The 23,214-nt window shown below is 37.5% G+C and overlaps 1 protein-coding gene across 1 annotated transcript in view; it reads right to left on the bottom strand.

Annotated features, from left to right (window-relative positions):
* The window catches only part of Akt (Akt kinase), a 132,206-nt gene that overhangs the window by 4,595 nt on the left and 104,397 nt on the right, over positions 1–23,214 (bottom strand). The window contains exons 3-9 of the mRNA XM_071585935.1: positions 18,895–19,129; positions 17,538–17,751; positions 14,333–14,530; positions 11,604–11,795; positions 8,081–8,209; positions 3,828–3,965; positions 1,305–1,469 (exon numbers count right to left, since the gene is read on the bottom strand). Coding sequence (XP_071442036.1) covers positions 1,305–1,469; positions 3,828–3,965; positions 8,081–8,209; positions 11,604–11,795; positions 14,333–14,530; positions 17,538–17,751; positions 18,895–19,129 — 1,271 coding nt within the window. The remainder of the gene's footprint in view (positions 1–1,304; positions 1,470–3,827; positions 3,966–8,080; positions 8,210–11,603; positions 11,796–14,332; positions 14,531–17,537; positions 17,752–18,894; positions 19,130–23,214) is intronic.

Below are 23,214 nucleotides of genomic sequence, written 5' to 3'. Positions count from 1 at the left end.
TCTCGTCTCCAGTAATGATCCTTTTGATGAATGTGGGATCGGATTCTGCCTCGCAAATCATGTCTTTTGCGACGTCAACACGGTCTCTTTTTTGCATGAAATTGAGGTCTTTTGGCATGCTACACGACGGAAACCCAAATCATTAACCACAATGTCTTGGGCGGATCCATAGGCAATGTTCAAGTCCTCCGCTATTTCTCTGATGGTTAATTTGCGGTTATTGACCAACATTTCTTTTACTTTATCAATTTTTTCACCGACTTTCGATGTCGATGGTCTGCCACTGCGTTCATCATCTTTGATTGACTCACGACCACTTCTGAACCGCTCGTGCCACTGGTAAACGACCGTTTTTTTTAGAGAATCGTTGCCGAAACACTTTTCCAACATTTCCAACGTCCGTGCGCCACTAAATCCGTTTTTTACGCAAAATTTAATACAAGTTCGTTGTTGCAAATTTAAATCCATTTCTGCAATTGTAAAAAATCGCCAACACACACAGAGATAGATGTACTCTTGGCTACGTAACTTTTGCAAATGTCAAGTTATGACACTAAGATTTAAAGGGAATATCAACAACAGATGTACCAATTTAACAAAAAAAACAGAACTCAAATCGGAACGATGGGAGCGCCACACGGTGGTTATTCCGGGAACTTTTTGATCAAGGTAGTATAGTAACTTTGTGGTTCCACTGAAAATTTATTACGAGACGACCCGGGTTTCATCGTTCAATGTCATCTTCAGGTGACATCTCTTACAGACATCCAGCTATATATACTACACTTAGGTAGGGGCGGGGAGGTGAGAAGGTCGGAGGGTAGGTGGGGGAGGGACTTCCCTGCAATATCAATAATGTTTTAGAAACATCAACAAATTATGAGTGAATGTATGAATTTTTATGGTAAATGGTAATATTAATATGTCAGAGAAAACTGCCAATCATGTGCTATGAATTACAAATTGAAATTACATATTAAACTAGTGAATTTTTTAAAATTAAGCTTTCATGTATTACAATAAATACTGGCTCAGTGGATTACATTTCAACATTAATGGATAAAATAAAGGTAATAATGCAATGGAATACACATTACCATTGTTTAGTATTAAGATACCTGTTATTTATTAAAAACTTAATTTTTTCGTTAAAAACTGAAATATTGAAATAGATTTATTGTATATTTTAGAGTGATCTTCTAAAAATGACACAATAAAATAGATACAAAAACCAACATTAACAACCGCACTCACATGAAACTGAAATAGGTCTCAAATTAAAGAGAAAAGACATGGGTTCATACTTTAGCCTGCAGCAGATCATTCCAGTTGATGCTGTTGAAGAATGGATGCCTCATGATTTCTTGTGCATCCTCAATCCCTCCACCCAGTCTATTCTTTGGGTCCTTCACCAAGAGACCAGCCAGCATGTCCCTTGCCTCGGCTGAAACAGTCTTTGGGAACTTCACCTAGAGTAGTTTGGAGAGCAGATCATTTTAAAATCACAACTTAATTTCTTTAATATAAATCCACAAGGCGCTATGTTTTCGCCCTTCATAGTGACTTATAAAAAAGGAAAAAAAAAGGACAATTACAAATCCCAACCCCAAGATGAAGGAATGCCCACCTAGGTAGAAAGTGAACCTGCAATTCCTAAATTTTCATGAATTTCCATAATCAGTTATTGTACTAATTTTATAGTTAATTGTATAACTAGGGAACAAAATAGCAAGGTGGCACTTTTTCATTTCTAATGTTAACACCCAAAAATTCATCTCCAGTTCTACATGAAGAATCAATTTAAGCCTCTTCTTCCTAAGTTGAGTTTTCCTATAGCAACCATCCTCTGCGCCCTCAATTATGTTAATAATTCCACATTTATTAAATCATTTTACATCTCCCATTTCAAAGCATTCCATGAAGTTTTCACTCATTCTCAAATCTGTTTGGAAAAGAGTTCTCTTCCTTCTCTTCGAAAAGGAGGTTTTGCCACCGAAATATTCAAAAAGCAAAACTGTCTCTCTTTATTTCGTGTTTCTAAGTTTTATATGCTATCACAGCCTTCAACATTCCATCCTTCCACCTTTATTGACTCCTAACAATCCCCCCTTCCCCTTCAACCATGCCTAGTATCTTTTCCTTTTTCTCCTTTCCATCCATTATACCTTCCCTATTTTAGCCATACCCACATCTCAAAAGCTTACAATCTATACCTATAATCTTGCCTCAATGACTAAGCTTTTATGCCAAACGAAAACATGCTCCACATCAAGACTTTCACTAATCTTTTGTTTAAATCCTTACAAGATGCCCATATCACCAATTCTCTCCTCCTCGCAAAAGTTTTACTGCCTAATGCAATGCTTCTTCTTACATTCATGCCATTTTGGCCCAAAAAACTTCCAAAAAGGTAAACTGTTGTATCTGTTTTAGTTTTTGCCCTCCATTATAATGTTTAACTTAGCCTTCTTCATTCTTCAAAACCCCTGATGACCATTTTGTTTTCATTCATGCTCAACCAACACTTGTGACAATGATTTTCGAAATTTCATTAATAATCCTCATCAACAATAATGACTTCTTGAAAGCCATTTACCGCTATTTAAATCCTCTCTACCCACAATCCATGCTGACAACTTGCACCACAAACCTTAACCCCAATATAAAACCTGTCCATCTTCACCAATCCTTCCCTCCCTTCACAACACAACAATTCTCCCCCATTCCATTCTACTCCATCATGCATCTCACGCAAATTAATTTACCAAATGAATAGCAAACTCTGTCCCTCTTCCTATGCTTTGCAATGCCCTTCAACATCTGCATTAACAATTACCCTTCCTCTTGTAACCCCTCCTTTATTTCAGCCTTCCTACAAGTTCCCAAACACAACTCCCTCCATAACATTTTCTCGAGTAACTTTTAGAAATACCAATTATCACTTTCATTTCTCACTCAGACACAAAATTGCAGCACAAAACCTAGAGGACGCATGCATTCGGCTCCAGAGAGCATGCACGGACCCAGGCTCGAACCTTGCACAATAGGGGGTTCCCTCCCACTTCCTGTCCACTCTCTTCCCCTCCTGATACTATCCCTTTGAAACCACCCTCTTAATTCCCCTCCACCAGCACCTCCCTACCCCCCCATTCTCACCCACCCATGGTGTTCTCATTTCTATTCCTTCCAGTGAAAAAAAGAACAAATTCTTAAAGTCCATTTTTTGGTTTTATGCCATAATCACGCCTGTGATGGTACTTAGCCATGTAAATTGAAGACATAAACACATAACTTAGATGAAATAATCTTTTATAAATTACAGATTCAGGTGTGATGGGGCGGAACTGTTCCATAATAGGAGAGACTAGAACTCTTGCAATTTTTCACTCAATGCAAAATTGCAAGAGTTTTCCTCTCTGTTATCATGAAATGACCTTACAAGGAGCACAAATACAATATATGATAAGAGAGTTTTAATTTAACAATATTTTGAAATGTATTTTTTAAACACACTGAAAACTCAATTTTATGTATCTAGAGTATAAATGATACACAAATTTACATAATTTTCCAAGGTCCATGTCAACTCCTATTTACATCATTTCAATATATATACCGCATTAATTTAAAACTAAAGCCAGAATCAATTTTAAATTTCCCTGCCTATCTGAGATCATGATCTCATATTCATTATTTTTTCCATAAATTTTTCTATCGCAACAAGTTATCTCTATTGTTCTGTGTATTGCTTAATTTAAATTAGTTTTTACAAATAATTTGAAGTAAGCTCATGCAATAAAGAGAAGAAATACTCAAAAAGAACTTACATTCTCTGTTACAATCAATGCGAAGAGCTTCTCGTGGTTTTTATTATAGAATGGCAAGCGCCCAAATAACATCTCGTACATGACGATGCCAACACCCCACCAATCCACAGCCATACCATAGTCATTATCTTCCAGGACCTGTAGCAAATAGTTTAACAAAATGAATAAGACAAAGTCTAGCAAAAAAAAGAATTTTCAAACAATGGAATATTACAAACTTGAATGTCTTCTTTAATTTACACTAAAACATAATAACCAGTAATGGGACATTCCTACTTTTTCTCAGAGCTAATTATAAGCAAATAATTAGAGTAATATTTTGAAGAATTTTAGTTTCCAGGTTCATCAAAAACATCCTCAAAACCTTAATAGGCTCAAAGTCATAATGGTACCACTCAACTTACTACCATGGGCTTATTTTGTGAAAGTGGCCTTCAAATAGTCCCTCAGAGCACATATATGTTTATAACTATAAGTTTCAAGGTGTGCAAACATTTTTACAAATAACCTTTTATGTTGATTCCTTCAATATGAACATGTTGTGGCACACCAGATAGTGGTGACATGAGATGTGATCTAGATAAAGGGCACTTAGTAGGGTAACTGGTGTTTAGGCTCAACAAAATTCCTGTTTTCTTTTATCACCTCATGCAACTTATGCTTTCCAAATTTAAGCAAACAAAGACATTTTATTTTCACGAATATTGAAACAAATTGTTTTTTTAATTTGCTCCTCCACATGACTTTAGTTTGAAAATAAAACAGGAAATCATCACATGAATAGAGCCTACTGTAATCCTGGGACATTAAATATCTTGTAGCATTACTCCACCATCACTAATCACAGCTCCCAGTGTCACCAGGCTTGGCAATGTACTGTTCATATGACATAAACCAGCTGCAGCCAACATGGTGACCATCAATGAGGAGGGGGAAGAGCTCAAAAGGAACTGATCACAGAGAAGACAATCATCATAAAGTGCGTACTGTGATCAAGTAATGTCAACAGGGAGTAAGTGGGTTTGGGGGAGTGAGGGGGAAAGACAGGTTGTAGTGGAATGAGGATGGACTTCTAGTTTGAAGGGATTGCCACTTTATCAAATTTTTTTCCCGCAAGGCAGTCTTATCTTTGGTGTGAGCATGTCTCCACTTGATGATTGTGTCAAATGGATTACATTTAATTATGTTAGGTTCATTTCTCATGATGTGTTCCATATGTACATGGATGTTAAGGCTTTCCCACGAGTTTAATTTATAGTTTTCACATGGTTTCGGTAGTAGTTAGTTGTTATAAGGGAAGGTGACAGGCAGCTGACGTTGTTTACAACATACGGATGGATAGGAATGGAGAAAGGACTGGAAGAAAAACAGTATCGGCATTAGCCAACTCTTAACAAAAGGCACCAAGTGGTCTGGAGTTTAACGTCTTATCCAACAGATACGTACTCATTAAAAGTGCCCTCCACAAAGCACCTCAAGTAGGGATCAAGATGCAACTGAAAAAGACCTGCCGTATCCAGGATTTGAATCTGCGCCCTTTGGGTGAGAAGTCAGTACGCTAGCCACTGCCCCATCTGGATCCCCCTTCTTGTTGATGCTCATTTTATACTCCCAAAGAACTTGGTTCATGGCGTTCAGAATTACTGGCAATCAATGGTGCATAAGTTTTGAGGAGAAAAATGCTCCTTGGGTTAACATACACCAAACGTCCAGATAATCCAGATTTTACCTAATCGGGACAACACCCGGCTGCATATGGTCCCAATTAGCAAGGATTTACTGCATATATTTTTTCCCTCAAAATAAATTCAGTACTATGTGATTTTCTAAAGTAGTTTGAAAAACCTAAGTTTATGTGTACTTTCTCATATAAATAGCAATCAAGAAATTTATCACCTCCAGGGAAATTCTTGATCAAACAATGAATGAACTAAGCAATTCATTGGCATGATTGCATATTAATTTCTAGTCTTATTTATCTCCTTTGGGGGGGGGGGGGTGAATTTTTCAAAATATGTCTCAGTGGGTAAATACAACTACTTAAGTTCAACCATTCTACTGCAAAAACTCAAAGTTGTAAGTCTGGGCGTAGGCTTTTGCAGATACTGCCATAAAACAGGAAATGTTAGTACAAGTAAGTACATATAGTATATAGATAAAGCCTAGGGATAGTTTCACACTTCCGAGGTTTTTGGAGGATGGCACCCATTCTACCTTCAATGTTTGCACTCCTCCCTCCTTTCACCTCTTTTGGCATTCCAGTATGCCTGTGCTGACACCAACTCCCCTACTGAAGTCCCAATGACCAAAGAACTTACAATTAATTTAAAGCAATTGATTTTTCAATGCCACCCCAAAACAAAACTATTTTGAAGTAAAACATTTACCATTTGCTACTTGAGGGCTATTCCGGCGATTTGAATGGAAATGCAATGGGATTCACCAAAACTTCACTGTTTCATTCCAACATTCAATAAAGCAATGCACCATGTCTGGTATGCTCTTTACCATCTCAACTACCTCATGAGTTTTCTTATTGGAATACCCACCACCTACAGCAGACACCTCCTCCTTTACCTATTAAAGTATTTCCTCATCCTTACTTAATGAATGAAGCAAGCATCATCTCAAAAATTCCTGAAAGTACTTATTCCAGGAAAGTTAGTATTTCCTATCTAGGAAATTTTAGATAGCCCACTTATAATTAAAAAATGATATATTCACAGCTATTTAACTAGTGGGTAAATTATCTTCAATTATGAACTGCCATTTCACACTGCTATGGAGATTGGTGCAATAGGGTGAAAGGCAGGACTACTACCTTGAACAAAAAGTTCCCGGAATAACCACCGTGTGGCGCTCCCATCGTTCCGATTTGAGTTCTGTTTTTTTTGTTAAATTGGTACATCTGTTGTTGATATTCCCTTTAAATCTTAGTGTCATAACTTGACATTTGCAAAAGTTACGTAGCCAAGAGTACATCTATCTCTGTGTGTGTTGGCGATTTTTTACAATTGCAGAAATGGATTTAAATTTGCAACAACGAACTTGTATTAAATTTTGCGTAAAAAACGGATTTAGTGGCGCACGGACGTTGGAAATGTTGGAAAAGTGTTTCGGCAACGATTCTCTAAAAAAAACGGTCGTTTACCAGTGGCACGAGCGGTTCAGAAGTGGTCGTGAGTCAATCGAAGATGATGAACGCAGTGGCAGACCATCGACATCGAAAGTCGGTGAAAAAATTGATAAAGTAAAAGAAATGTTGGTCAATAACCGCAAATTAACCATCAGAGAAATAGCGGAGGACTTGAACATTGCCTATGGATCCGCCCAAGACATTGTGGTTAATGATTTGGGTTTCCGTCGTGTAGCAGCAAAGTTGGTGCCAAAAGACCTCAATTTCATGCAAAAAAGAGACCGTGTTGACGTCGCAAAAGACATGATTTGCGAGGCTGAATCCGATCCCACATTCATCAAAAGGATCATTACTGGAGATGAGACGTGGGTTTATGAGTACGACACGCAATCCAGACATCAGGCAAGTGAATGGCGTTCACCAAATGAGCCGAGACCAAAAAAACCACGTCGTTTTCAGTCAAAAAAGAAGGCAATGCTGACGGTTTTCATGGATTACAACGGTGTAGTGCATCATGAACTTTTGCCAGAAGGCCAGACAGTAAACAAAGAGTATTATTTGGGCGTTATGAGACGTTTGCGTGAAGCAATTCGCCGAAAGAGACCAGAAATGTGGGCAGAAAACTCGTGGATTTTGCACCATGATAACGCACCGTCGCACAGTGCTATCATTATTCGTAATTTTTTGACGAAAAATGCAACAAATACCATCCAACAGCCACCGAATTCACCTGATTTGGCTCCCTGTGACTTCTTTCTGTTCAATCGAGTTAAAAAACCATTACGGGGAACGCGTTTTAGCAGCCGAGAGGAAGTAATGGAAAAATCGCAGGAAGCACTGATGGACATACCGAAAACCGACCGTAACTTTTGCAAATGTCAAGTTATGACACTAAGATTTAAAGGGAATATCAACAACAGATGTACCAATTTAACAAAAAAAAACAGAACTCAAATCGGAACGATGGGAGCGCCACACGGTGGTTATTCCGGGAACTTTTTGTTCAAGGTAGTATATACATATTTACCAGCAATATTTAAAATTTTAGAAAGATTCATCCTTCAATCCATCTTTGAGGTAGATTCTAATGTATTCTAATTAGACTTGGTTCTCTTACCTCTGGTGCAATATATTCTGGTGTTCCACAAAAAGTTTTGGTTGTCCTTCCAAAAGTGATATCCTCCTTACAAAGACCAAAGTCAGCAATTTTGATATGCCCATCCTTATCCAAGAGAAGGTTTTCCAGCTACATTTTAACAAACAGAAAATAATTATTAACATATTTGCATTATTCAGTGAAACAAAATATTCTATTTTATGAGAATATACATCCTGATTGTGAACATGCAGCTGGCATGCAAAGCTCTAAAGTCATAAGTTTTAATGCATAACCCATTATGCAGCAACATGGGTAATTATTTCCTGCATTCTGTAGGAAAAATCTTTCTTTAAAATAATTAACATGGGACTCCATTCATGCCTTAATAAGGGCAAGTTTAATTGGTGTAATTTTGCTAGAGCACACATAGGGTTACTCCCCGCCGTTCTACCTACATTGCAACACACAGTTAAACATCCTATACGCCACTCTTGAACAGAGTTTTGTTACTTGGTTTTTCTTTAACAATGCATTTCATTCATTCTGTTGATATATGGGTATAGAAAAGGTCATCATAGCAATAGCACCACAATACTGACAAAAACATCAGAGCAGATGAAAGACTGATGCTGCTTGTTCTTCTTTTGTCTGCATCTGAGCCAGATCTAAAAGCTGTCATATTTCATATGAAGTCATAAGGGAAAATTTATATGAAATAGTATGATTTTATGTGACTGGATCACTTAAAACATGGCTGTAAAAAGGACGGCACATGCAGTTCAAACAAAAAAATTCAACAAAATGAAGGAGTAAAAGTGTGAGTCTATATGATTAACAAAGTGATGATAGATAGATAGATAAAGGTCTTTATTTAGGCAAAATTGAGACCAAATGGTCCCTTCTTCCATATAACCCATCTTTGATGGCGGGTTTCAAAAACAAGTGAGCAGAAGAGTGACATCGCATATAAATTCAGCTTTACATATGGTGTCAACAGAATGAACCTTTGAATTGTGATAGCAATGGAATGCAATTGAACAAAGAAAAAATATAAATTTCAGTAACATCTGCAATGGCTTTTTTGCAAAAAATATCCCTCACATGCATAGTTTGTTAATTAACAAATGTAGAACTACTTATTTTATGGATTCATTCAACTCTGTCAAATTATATCCCTCTTAAACTGGCCGTCAATTGCACCTAAGGTATAATTTATTTGAGTATTTGTAGAAAGACAAAAATAATGAATATAATTCAATTCCAGTTTTGATTGGCACCAGAATTTTAAACTAAGATTAGGTATTTATTGTGTCACTTTGATGGGTGAATCAGTGAGTGGTGATATAGAAGAAATTGTAGGATTCCCTATTGAATTCAAAGCAATTCTTGACACTGGTTCCCTCTCTCCTCAGCTAGCTTTTATTCTTGATGAGACTACCATTTTTGAAAGGCAACACCCTCTGGCTCCATTCATCTTTCAAAAGGGGAGAGAAACACAAACTGGGATTCAACCGACCATGAGACCAATTCACATTTTTGCTACGAGAAAATGTATCTGGTGATAAAATTGAAAATGCTGCTGATTTACCATTCACTACATTAGCAATGAAAGAGTATTTTAAGTCTCGCTAGGCAGTTATTTGGATGAGCAATAAAAAGGTCAGGGTTTCTCAGGAAGTATTTTCGGAATGACTTATGAAACATTTTTGCTGGTGTCCCAGCCTTCCGCAATGAGATAAGATTACAACCAAAAGCTTTGCTGCGGCTTGATAATGTAATAACCAGAACACCCAAAAAGTTTAATAAACACCAAAACACCTGTTCCAGTACAAATGATTTACTTGCCCACTAATACAGTGTCATTACTGCAGCCCATGGTCCAAGGGGCAATAGTTATGTTCAAGCCTCAAGCCTTAAAAAAACATTTCAAAAACTCACTGAATGAAAGAAGACGTGTGAGCTATTGGCTGTGAATGCAAAATTAGGTTAATTCCTATAGCCAGTAGAAAAAATTTGGAAGGCTCCAACGTTATTTTGGTCTATTGGTGACCTTCAAAGGGGAGAGCAAAAAGCTTGACAGAGAAGATGTCAGTACTGTAGCACTTTTTGATGCCAAGTGAGTGACATTAAGTCAACTCACTTAATTGAACAGTTCTATGCTACTTATGTCTTCTCGCTGTCAAGCTCTTTACTCTCCCCTTTAATGGCCACCGGTGGACCTAAATGACATTATAGGAGCCTTCCCACTCTTTTTATTGGCTATAGGAATTAACCTAACTTTGGAACTCACTGAATGAGTTAACGGTGATAATTGGACTTTGATTATGCCACATAGCCTGCTCTGTTCCCCCCTGAACCCCATTTGCCCAATACATCCTGCTTTCTATCACGGCCTTGAACACCCCCCTCCCTCAATGCTACCATATTCCATCCACCCATTCTCTTCTCTGCCTTTTTTGGATTTCCCCCAGTAACGTCCTCTCTTCACCCAGCTAATTTAAATCCTCAGCATTTATCTTCCTCATTATCTAACATAGTTTCTCAATTATCTGCCCACACACCCACATCTCAAAAGCCTCCAATCTAAGCTCACCCTCTTGTTGCTTCAAAGTCCAGGTCTCACGTCCATATAGCACCATGCTCCATATTAAATCTTAACTAATGTTTTCCTAACATTTTAATTCAGTATACCCATCATCAATTGTCTTCTCCTGGCAAATGCTTCGTGAGATAAGCCTATTCTTCTCTTACCCTAAGTACCCAATACTATGTCCCTTTAGTTTTAAACTACTGCCCATTTACATTAACTGCTCCACCAGCTCTAATTTATTCCCTACTATTTTAATATTAGCTTAGCTTTCCTAATTCTTGCAAACCTAATTATTTTTGTTTTTTGGGAATAATGCTCATCTAATATCTCTCCCAATGTACCTGTAAAACCCTGAATAATAGCTGCAATCCCTTGGTTGTCTGACTCACTGCAACCAGATCATCTGCGAGCTTTATTGACTTCATCATCTAGCTACACAATTTTATTTCTAACTCAACCTCTTCCCATAACGTTCCTGTTCATATACACCGAAAATTATTGGCGATGGTGGGCAACCCTGCCACACTCCCCAAACACTCAATGTATTATTATTATTATCATCATCTTTCTAAACCCAAACATCTTTGCTTCAATTGTTGTTTGCACTATTTGGTAACCTATTTTTATTGCTATGATTCTTTGAGCTACCTTTTCTGCATGTAAAATTGAACGTATCGCCCAATAGTAGTCCTCACATACAACTGCTTTACACTTTTGGAGAAAAATTGGGTTGGATAAAAATATGAAGAAATGGATATCATATAAATTACACTGCACCACAAGATTTGTTTATAAAATGGAAAAAAAAATCTTTAATGACTACTGGTTAGATATCCATGCCATTATGGTCTCACTTAATTTTTTAAGTCATGTTATTTTGGGGTGTTTCAAACCAAATATATTAATGGATATTTTGATATTAAAACAATTGCAACTTTCAATCTATCTTACCTTAAGATCCCTATAGATGATTCCCTTACTATGAAGGTAACCTAGTGCAGATATTATCTCTGCACCATAAAAGCGGGTTCTTTCTTCTGGGAAAACCCGTACTCGAGATAAGTGGAAAAACAAATCCCCACCATTAACATACTCCATTACGAAACATAATCGATCAGCTGTCTGAAATGAGTACTTAAGGGACTGGAAAGAAAAGAAGTAAAGCAATTAATCTGACTGAATATGAGTACATATATTTTAGGGCTAAAATAAATAAAATTATCAACTCTTATGGAGTTCATTTGATAGAATTAAGATACCAAAATTTTTCAGGAAATGTATAAAATACAAAGGTGATTGGTTTACTAAACTACTATGCAAAAAAACCCAGCAGGCATGTTTGCATTTGAATTTTTCATGAATCATCAGCGACCCTGAAGTAGTGGTTGGGCAGTAACAGTACAACAAATGTATCCAAAACAGCTAAAAGCTTACAGAGACACATCAAATGATGTCATTTTACGGATCGAGGAAGGTTTCATTTTTCCGCAACAAGGCAACAAGTTCATGTAGATTTTTCCAAGTACGTAGGCCATTCAATAACTCCTTAGAAAATCCAAGGGATGGAACTTGTAGTTTCGAAAAAGGTTTGCTTTAAGTAAGCCCCATTTCTCATTTGACTGCTCTTAGAAATTCAGCCCTATCCATTTTCCATGTGTTTTCACTTTCATATCTGACTGAAGCAAAAAACATTTATTTAAGCAAATGGAAAAGTGAGTTTTGCAAAGTTATTAAAACAGTTCCATTTAAAAGGCTTAACCAATAGGGATCAAATAAGACTAGGATAACTCAAGGCACATCTGCTCCTGTGTTTATAACTGTTTACAATTGGGTGAATGAGTTTAAACATGGCCGTGCATTCACAAATGATGAACAACATTTGGCATGTCCAGTGGAAGTGTTTCCTCCAAAATTATTGAATGAATCCATTATATCGTTTTGAGTGATTGACAAACCAATTTGCAAAAAAATTAGCCACAGGTTTATTGCAAGGTACCGTGCTTTCAATTATGCACAAAAATTGGGCGTGAAAAAAATCCTCAGGAGATGAGTGGTTTAATCTCTGTGGAAAATAAACTCATTGTGTGGTGTATTCGAAGGTTAGTTTGGCACTTTTCTGTCGCAATCCTGACCTGTTTCTGGGTCCATACACAACTGTGGATGGAAAATGGATACACTACTATACTCCAGAGACAAATGAACTGTTGAAACAGTGGGTTTCTAAAGGTGATCCATCTCCTAAGAAGGCAAAGACTATGAAATCAGCTGACAAGGTAATGGCCACAGTTTTTTGGGATGCATGCAGAATCATCAGCATCAATTACTTGCCAAAAGGACAAATAATTAATGGAGACTATTAGGCATTGTTAATACAACAGTTGAGTAAATAAATAAAAAAAAACTGTCCTCATTTTGTAGAGAAAAAATTCTCTTCCATCAAGAAAAAACACAGGCGCACACCTGTGCACCTGTTTTGTCGATAAAAATTATGAAATTTGAGTTGAAATCATTACATTATTCACCAGATTTGCCCCCCAGTGACTGATCATATTTCCTAAATTGAACAAATGGCTTGATGGTAAGCAATTGCATTGAGAGGCCATCACCCACACATCTTTTGGAAGGTCCTTTGAGGACCTTCCAAAATCCTAATTCTTGGGTAACTTCAAAAAGTTGTAGAAATGCTGGGAAAAGTGCATCAAGCTAACAGGAGATTATGTTGAAAAATAAACATAATTCTACCAAAACAATTTGTTTTTCTATTTTTTCCTAAGGATTTACTGAATGACATACGTAATCCATAGGTACATTTCATGACTTCAAACAAAAATTTAGATAAACACAATCACATACAGTAAATATAATACATTTACCCAATTATTTACTAGTGTCTCATGGCATTACCTCATTTCTATACTTGTATGATGCAATATATTCATTGCTATTGAATTTCATTATACAACACCGCTTAGACTCCAAAATTAAATCTGAACACAAAGGTGTTCCTCTACTTAAGTACATATTATGTTCTACACTATCTGAGACAGGTTGAAAATCATTTCATATTAAACTTTCAAATACTAATTTCAAGGAGCTTGTACAGCAAATATTCTACCATCTACTTTGTTCATTCCTTTTTTGTTATTTATGATTTCATTGATTTTGTACAATCAAAAACTTTTAAGAAAGCCCAGTTGTTTCACACTTGTATATTTAAATAAAGAGTACATAAAAGATTCAAAACATTTATTTTATGAAATTGAAACAGATAATTCGCACACAGATGATTGTGAGTTTACTGTATAAGTAATTGAAGATGGTAATTTTAAATGAAGAATTATTTAAAAAAATTGAAATAAACATTATATGCATCCAAAACCCACACCAATTTTGTTTCAAATTTAAGCAACTGATTCACATTAGAAAAATATTAAATTATTACAAAATTAACAAGTTTACCAGTATCATAAAATACACGTGTGAGATCGGAAGTATTTATCATGCTAAATATATTAACATTTTCACTACAGTAGTATTGACACTGATAAAAAAAGTTCACTTTTAATGTTATACATGTGGTCCGTGAGCCTCAAATATAACTAAAATTATGTATTATTACACCATGTATCAAACTTAAAGAAATAAGAACAATGGCTGGAGACTTAAATATATGAACTTACAATAAGAAATGGATGACTTGTATTCTGGAAAACTCTCTTCTCAGTCAGCGTATGTGCAACCTCATTCTTTTGGATGATAACCTCCTTTTTCAAGATTTTGATTGCATATAGGTGACCAGTGGCTTTTTCACGACACAGGACAACTTTTCCGTATGTTCCCTTCCCTAAAACTTTGAGAAATTCAAAGTTTTCTAGGGTCTTGAATAAAAGAAAAAGCATACAGTTTAGTTATCATTCACAGGCACGATGAATAAAATATGCCTTAAGTCTAAGAGCTACAATTCTAAATACAACATTTTCTTGACAATAGAATAATTCCTTTGCCTTATTTGGCAACATGCACAATTCTCTCTCAGCCATATTATGTCTCCTTCAATAACGGAAATACCAAGAATGCATTCTGCATACTCATGATCAGAGTTTGATGACTCTTACCAAGCCAAAAATGATACCAAACATAGGTACACAATAAAATCTTAAGCTTCTCATACTGGGATTTGTGCCTAACAGACTGACTTCTGGTCCTCTTGGTATTATTTATTAATTAACACCAACAGCTTTCTTACTAAGCATATTCAAAGATCAAGGGGTCTTTGGTAATAAACATATATTATATTCAAAAAAGTATTTATAGACAGTTTTAGTTTCCTGCAAACCTACTTAATTTTTTGGCACTGCTAACTTCTAAGCACTTTAAGTAACACAGCTCCAGCATCTTTAATCCCTCAGCAGAGAATTTCACCAGCTGGGAAGTGAACCAGTTCACAATGGTGGTCTTGAGTTCCTTGCTATCTTCAATCCATTGTACACCAAGCCAGTTTTTCATGCACAAGAAGAGGAAATAGCCACTAGGTGGTCCTAGGTCCTCTTGTCAATAGCAGTCTAAAAAAGACCATCCACTCAACATTCTTTGCTCTTTGTGTTGATCAGTAACCATTTTCGGTACAAATAATGTGTTCAAAATATATACAAACAATTCAATACATAAAATGTGTGATATCTGAGGTTTTCCGTAACAATCGCATAAATAGTGGTGCATCCAAAGAGAGGAAATTTACCAGACAAAGCACTAATCATTGATCGTCGATCAGATCGCAGGTCTGCCACTGTGCTCCACAGCTTGCACATATGTGAGGCTAATTTTCAAATCTCAACGTCATTGCCTAACCTTTCCTTTACTCATTACTGTAGGTCCATAAACTAGACACAACTCCCGATGAATTTGGACAGTTGATGACCAAATCACAGTGGACACTTTGTAACTGGCTGGAGCAATAATTTTCACAGGCATTGTTATCTGCATTCAACAAAGGACAAAACTTCTGAATAAAAACAATAACTTTAGTGGGTTAGGAAAAATTCAATAGGTGGCACTGCATGCATACAGCTTTGCCCTGACTTGGCAATATTTAAACATATGAAAATGTGCCCATGCTTTTTGAATATGCCTGGCAATAATGGAATTTAAAAAAACTACAGTGAACAACCCAAAGGTTAATTAGATGGGTGAGAGTAAGTTCCACTCAAACTAAGTCTTATACGATGTGTGGGCCATGCATAAATATACAGGGTAACAAAGGGGGTCAGTTCCTTTTGTGCAGGGTGGAACCCCATTTTATATATTCCTTTTTTTGACATTTTCCAAATTTTCCATACCAACTGTCTTTTTCTTGTGTCTCTGGTATCAATGAAATCATCATCAATGAGATTTACTAGTATACATATGACATTCCTGACTAAAGCAATTGATCCTTTTCCAGATTACAAAAAATGAATTTATTCAATACATGCATTTTCCCTAATTCCCTGGACGAGTGCCAACCCTCTGGTGCCAACTGAAGTTTCCCAGAAAGATTTGATAAATCACAAAGCTTGGGTGAAGTTGAGGACATTCAAATTCACTGGGAATCAAAACAAGGCTCTCTGATCAGAATATTAAGGCCTAAATAACTACTAGGCTGCAGTAACCCTTAATACAAGTAGAGCAATAAGACATATAATTTACCAAATGAATGGCATGGATAAAAAGTATCGGGAACAATTGTTTCCACGTGACTGTACGTTGCAGCACACACCGTGCAGGATCAGTGGTGGGGGGTCTGACCTTCAACACGTGCCAAGCGCCAATCGCCAGCAAGCATTCGTTCACACTAGATCATGTTTGCAGTGGACCCCTGTCGGCTGACTGGGTGCAAGTGCAAAATACAGTGAACAATTGAACAATGGTATGCCATCAAATTTAGTATTGGGTGGAAGAAATTTTGCATGGACACGTTGGACATGAGTTGCCAAATGTTCAAGGATGAAAATACATTACCAACTGCAGTTTTTAAGTGTCACAGGCTATTCAAAGATGGCTGAGAGAGTATGGAGGATCAACCCCGCTGCTGGATGGCCGTCGACATCAAGAACCAACGAATGTGCACCGTGTGAGTGAAGAGCTGAATTCCTACCCTTGGTTATGTATGTGCATGATCGCAGTTTGTATTGGATTTGATAAGATGACAGTGCACACCAATATCACTGAAAATTTGGTGATGAGAAATATCTGTGCCAAACTTGACCTGAAAGTCTAGACAAACAACCAAGAGCAGAGTCGAATAGATACTTGCAAAGACCTCTTGGAGCAGCATTGCAATGATTCCCCAACCCCCTTACAGTTTTGACTTGGCATTGGCAGACTATTTCCTATTTCCAAAAGTGAAATTCTCCCTCAAAGGACTCCACCATAGGATCTTAAGTAACGTCAAAGAGGCTTGCAAGCATAACCTTATGGATCTTCTGGAATCCACATACCAGGGCCTTCAAGTCTTGGAAAAGCTGCTGGCAAAAGTATGTTAATTGCTCAAGGGACGCACGTTGAAGGGTTTTGGGTCACTGTAGCAATATCTGAAATAAATCATTTTCACAAAACTTTTCCCGAACTTTTCATACAAACCTTGTATCTCAATATTAATTCAATAACTGCAACACAACAGACCAAACATCAGACTTGATAGTGCAAAAACATTAAGTCCATGAAAATAAGCATAGATTGAAGGTGTTTCCTATAATATGAGCATTGCCTAATGTGCACAGGAAGAGTATGCACCTTCTTCACATTTTCGTCCCTCATATTTGTGAGAAATATTTGATAGAGAAATATCACATAAGACACCCTATTATCCAAAAAGCAGGAAATAAATTCCATCAATGGTATACTTACCACTTTCCTCTTGCCAGAGGACTTGCTTGAAGAAGTGCCTTGCACTGAGAACTTGGCACTGAGCTCCTCAATGGTGGCCACGTCCGAGTAGTCCCCCCCATCGCTATGGCCATCTCCGCCACTCATCTCCATGGCCTCATCACTAATGCCACCCTCACTCAGCTCTGCAGCCAAGCAGTTGGCCACGCACCTTATGGCATCCACCCATTCCTCCCTAGAACAAAAGCACCCAGCAGTTACCCCCTTCCTCCATTCATCCACCAAATCTATATACCATGTGAATTCTAATAAAAGCCCTACCCAGCATCAACGACATGTGTTTTAGGTTTTGATAGGACTGCCCAACATCACCAAGTTAATTAAAGTTTGAATGACACATTACTTAAATAATTGTCAACATTAATCTTCATGCCTTGACAACATTTTTAATGTAATAATAGGTAAGTGCTTGAGGTCATACACAAATTTGGGGGATTACTACTTGGGTACTGATCCAAGGCAGAACCATGAAGACAAATAAAATTAACTAGGGAAGTCTTAAATTATTGAAATTCCTTCATAACACATTTCAATGTTTAAACATCATCAATTAAGCAGAGTCATCAAATTCAGCCAAAGATTGGTGAAGCTATTGCAAGTAGTAGTTTTGAAAATTGTAAACTGACATAGCTGATGAAGGCTTGCTCTCTCTTTGCTTCAAAATGAACATAAGTTTCATAATTTCCTCTCCTTCTCCCTGTTTCACTACTTTTTGATAAGTTTACTACTAAACACTTTGTCATTATTACAAATATGTCGATATATTTTTAGTGATGATGTACATATTTTTTTGGATAATTATAATGACTGTATTGCCACATGGAATGAAAAAATTATTATTTTTAACTTTTTCACCACATCCCTGAATATTCCCAAGTCACTGTACTAACTGACTCGTGGTTTTCATTATGCATGTCATCATGTCCAAAATCTAGTTTTCAGGTAAGCAAAGTCATGCCTAATATTCAATAATAGATAACTACTACATGGTTGGAATTCTATTAAATGTGAAAAACTCAAAATTAAAATTAATTCCTCTTGCTCTCACCTGCCATAAATGATTGTTTGTACAAAAGGGTCTTGGGACTAACATCTTGAACAGAATTTTTGCAATAGCAAGATGAAATGTCAACAAAATTAAAGAGGTTTGAAAACATTATTGGCGAGTGTACCAAACCACATGCAAAGCTACACAACTCTATTTTCAGACATTTGAAATCATCCATTCTTCCATATTAATACTAAGAAATAATACGAAAATAAACAAAACCTTAACATCACACTTATACTAAAAGCAATAATATTCAATAGCATTTACCTTTCTTTTTCAGACTCTACATGGAAGGTCCTCTCTATAACATTTGTCCACTGTAGACCACGTATGATGAAAGTGTATGGCTTTGGTTTATCTACACTCATAATTTGACATCCTTTGACAGTGAAGTTATTTAATGGGTCATTTAGTGAATGCTCTGGTTTATTCTTGAAGCCCATGAGGGCTCCATTGTCCATAAGAACAAAGTACCGAGATCTCCAATTCTTTATGTGCTCCCCTGAAAAGAAAAATGCATTTTTATGATTAGAGACGCCATTTAAACAAATACATACACATACAATAAATTTAATATATCATATATTTTAAATATTTCCAACAAACAGAAATAACACCTAATTTGAAAAAGAAATTTCAACACCTATGTTAATTGGTCAGGGTAATAATAATCTTTATTAGTCTAAAAGATTACATAAGCTACAGGGCTGTATAATAACATTTGGAAGCATTTTCATCAATCTTTTACGAATCTATGCGTTGAAACATCTATTTGAATACCATATTTTCCGACTCATACGGACCAACCCTGGTTTTTCAGGTAAGAATTTACGAAGATAATTGAATCAGCGAATTCAAAACGAAAATATTAGCAGAAAATTCAAAAGGTAAAGAAAAGAGAATCCGAAAGCATTTTGATCGTATGTCAGAGAGGTTCGGCATGTATGACTAAAATTAATTCTCTCAAAAACGATGAATGCGAAAGGGTAACCTGCAGTTTGGAAAAGGTCACCTTATTAAATTACTTCTTTCACAGCGTCTTCACTAATGTGTCCGATAGCTGTGATACCAGCCCAAAAGCCACTGATTACTGCAGTCAACCGAAAGGCTGATTGCTGCTACCTTAATATGGTACCTCAAATCCTGATCTAAGGGCAGTAGCCATCGATGTTTATTCAGGCACACATACATGTTTCTACAGCTGACTTTTGACAATTGGTAGGATAAACAATGCAACTAATATGGAACAAGAAGAGAAAACTCAATGTAAAAGACAAGAATAATACGAGAACTGGATAATACTCTGAAGCACGAAGTGTGCAGCATTCAAGCGATTCCAATGTAAGACCCCATGGAATGAAACAACAAAAAATCTAGTCTGCATTAAATAACATGAAAAGGGTTGAGGAATGACAATGTTAAAGATTGCCTAACTGAACTGAGCTACAGTATTGGGAGATATCAAAGGCATGGGTTAAAATTATGGGCCGACACAAACACAGCTTCGACGCCATTTATATTTATTACGGTAATTGAGAATTATCAATAAAATTAAGGCAACATTTGCGATTTTTATCCATGATATAATGGTTACCACAAAAATTTTACTTTCTGCAGTAGCTTAAGCACTTTTGTTGACATATTTTTGCAAACTTTTTAGTGCATACTTGCACCTTTTATTACAAGCAATACGCGACATTTTCGTTGTGGTTATACCAACATATGATTCTTAAGGTCACCTAATGATCATAGTGTCGATTATCTAATTCACCGTCATTTATAAAACATACATTTAATCAATTAATGATACACGTAGCACAAAATTTACAACGGTAGAAATGTATTTTTATCATAAATATATTAGTTGACCGTAATAGTTTATTTTGAGAAATTAAAAAAAATATGTTCTGAAAGATGTTAATGTAATCACGGACATGCATTAAATTCATTTCCTTTAGCGCATTCTTTAAATCTATAAACATAATTCAAGGCTCAACAGCTTTCTTTGAGCAAAATGTGAATAAGGATCTCGTGGAGCGGGTGTAGAGTGGCGCCGTTGTACGGAGCGGTTCCGTACTAACTAGCCGTGCTCCTCCTTGCCGCGGGACATGAATGGAGATAGTGCGGCGGTCGATTGCGAGGGGGGCTGACGGAGGGGAGAGGGAGAGACCAACCAAAGAGCTAACATACGGATGGCTTGAACAATGACTTCGCCGCAGTCACCGTAACCACACTACTACGGCGTAGGGGGAAATAGGGAGAAGGGGCCGAAACCTCACAGTGTGCTAGCCAGATAATTACGCGTCAACTTCCTTTTGCTCATGCTCGGCACGGGATGCAGCGCGAAATGTTAGGTCACCGTCGGAATCACTGAAAATCATTCGCGCGACGCCATGATCCCAAAGGCGGATGGTTGACGCACTAGGTGCGACGCGGGGAGAGTGAGTGGAAAAAGGGTTTTCTGAAATGTTCAGGGCCTGCCGACCCTTAAAGAAATTCTTTTTGTAATGGAGTATTATGACGGCGAAAGAGAAACGTACACCAGAATACTGGAACAGAATGATGGTCTTGAGCATGGTGATGATGGTTGAGGAGACTACATTTTCAGGGCCCTAATCTGACGCTGCAGTGAAGGATTTACGAGATAAAAGGGTTCAACGGCCTACTTTGGCTTTCCACCATTTATTCTTTGCCAGGCTACTTTCTCACCTCGGCTTATTGTCCAGCTCTTTATAATTTTTTCTCCATTAGTCTGTGTTCAAGTTCTTCCATGTCAAATTCCAAGAAACTGCGGGAGATGCCGCGACAGTAATTTTTAACGGAGTCATCCGCTGAATGTGCATTACAATACGCGGAATGTACGAGGTCGCCTCGGTAGCTTAACTGGTTAAAGCCCTCGGCCGGACATCGAGGGATCCGGGTTCGAATCTTGGTCAAGGCTAAAGATTTCTTATTTTTAACTCTCGATTTTTAACACACTGAAATTGTTGCATTCTTCAGTGACCTTTCATCCATCTTCCAAAGCATATCATTCATTGCCCATTGACTTCCTAACCCTTTTCTATTTATCGTTCTAACTGTTTCGTAAGCTATTTTTTATTCCTTCTTTAAGATACTCTCATTTTTCTTCTACTGCATACGTTCCCTAGTAGTAGTAGTTTTGAGGGGAGACGACCGACAGCTAAGGTCATTTGCGCCATAGGGGATGGACAGGAAAGGATGAAGGGTGGAGAGAAACCCGGCGTCGGCATTAGCCTACTCTTTACGAAAGGCGCCAAGGGGCCCGCAGTTTAACGTCCCTTCCGACGGACGGCGTACTCACTCAAAGTGCCCTCCACAAAGCACCTGAAGTAGGGATCGAGATACCTCTGAAAAATATTCAACACCGCCGGGATTTGAACCCGCGCCCTCAGGGTGGGAAGCCAGTACGTTAGCCCCCGCACCATCTCGATTCCCGCATACGTTCCCTATCTCTTGATCAGTATCATCAACTCCTTGCTGATTCTTCTTCCTTTTCGCCTCATATAAGTCCTCTGCATTCCATTCTCTTTGACCCCTTCCTTTCTTACTTCTTTCATAAATTTAACATTAAACTTCACGAGAACTAAACTGATCTCCAAAATCGCATCAGCTCCCGGGAAACAAGACGGAGTTGATCACGCTATTCCTAAATATAATCTGATATCTCCCTTAATCTGCCTGAATTTTACATGTGGACATATGTCTACGGTTGTATTTAAACCAGGTGTTAGCTATAAGTATAATTGACATATTATTCTTTTCTCCCGCAGCCATTTTTTCCGTACACTTCTTTCCTGGCTTACTCCCGCGTCTCCCTTCGCGGGCCACCAAATTCCAGTCCCTCATCACTTTCAAGTGTTTTCTTCCAAGAACATTCACAATCATATCGTTTAGTTGATTGTAAGCACTATGTACTTCTGCCACCCAATCACTGACCTTCGGCATATCGGGGGTTCCTAATGACCATCATTATCCTATTCCACATTCACTATCCTTCTCCGCAGTTTCCTATTCAGTACTACGACTTCCCTCGTTGACTGTACGCCTCTCCGTTTCACTTCTTCTCCATCTATCACTTAATATTTTCCAACTTCCGTCTCTCCAGCATTGTCCTAACATTCCAAGTCCCCATTTTTGCGATGTCGTTCGTCTTCTGTGACTTCAGCAACCATTTGATGCTTCTGCTACCATCTGCTTAGCTGTGCAAGGATTTCGTACGCTGACGCTGCCGAGCACACCCAGTGGCCCTATGAGCCGAGTCTCGTAGTTGCAAGGTCTCATTTTCATATTTGGGTCCATCGTGTTTTCTAAGGATAAACAACTGTGGTGTTTGCCGTTGCCTTCCTCAGTCGGAATAATTCATATCGGAATATATTCTTATTTATTCGTACGAGCACACATTAGTTTGGCGGACACCTGTGCCCGCCCCGCGTTCCACTTTCTGCGGCACTGATCGGGGAGGGCAGGACAGAGAGCACGTAATTTAATGCCACGATAATAAACTACAAATAGATAATTATGAAAAAATTTTCGATTTATAAATGGTAGAGTGTTTTTGATGACCTA

This window comes from Hetaerina americana, unplaced genomic scaffold (assembly GCF_022747635.1).
Source record: "Hetaerina americana unplaced genomic scaffold, ioHetAmer1.1.p SCAF_2, whole genome shotgun sequence".
Lineage (NCBI taxonomy): Eukaryota > Metazoa > Arthropoda > Insecta > Odonata > Calopterygidae > Hetaerina > Hetaerina americana.
The sequence above is the reverse complement of the archived record's forward strand: the minus strand, read 5'-3'. Positions and strand labels throughout refer to the sequence as shown.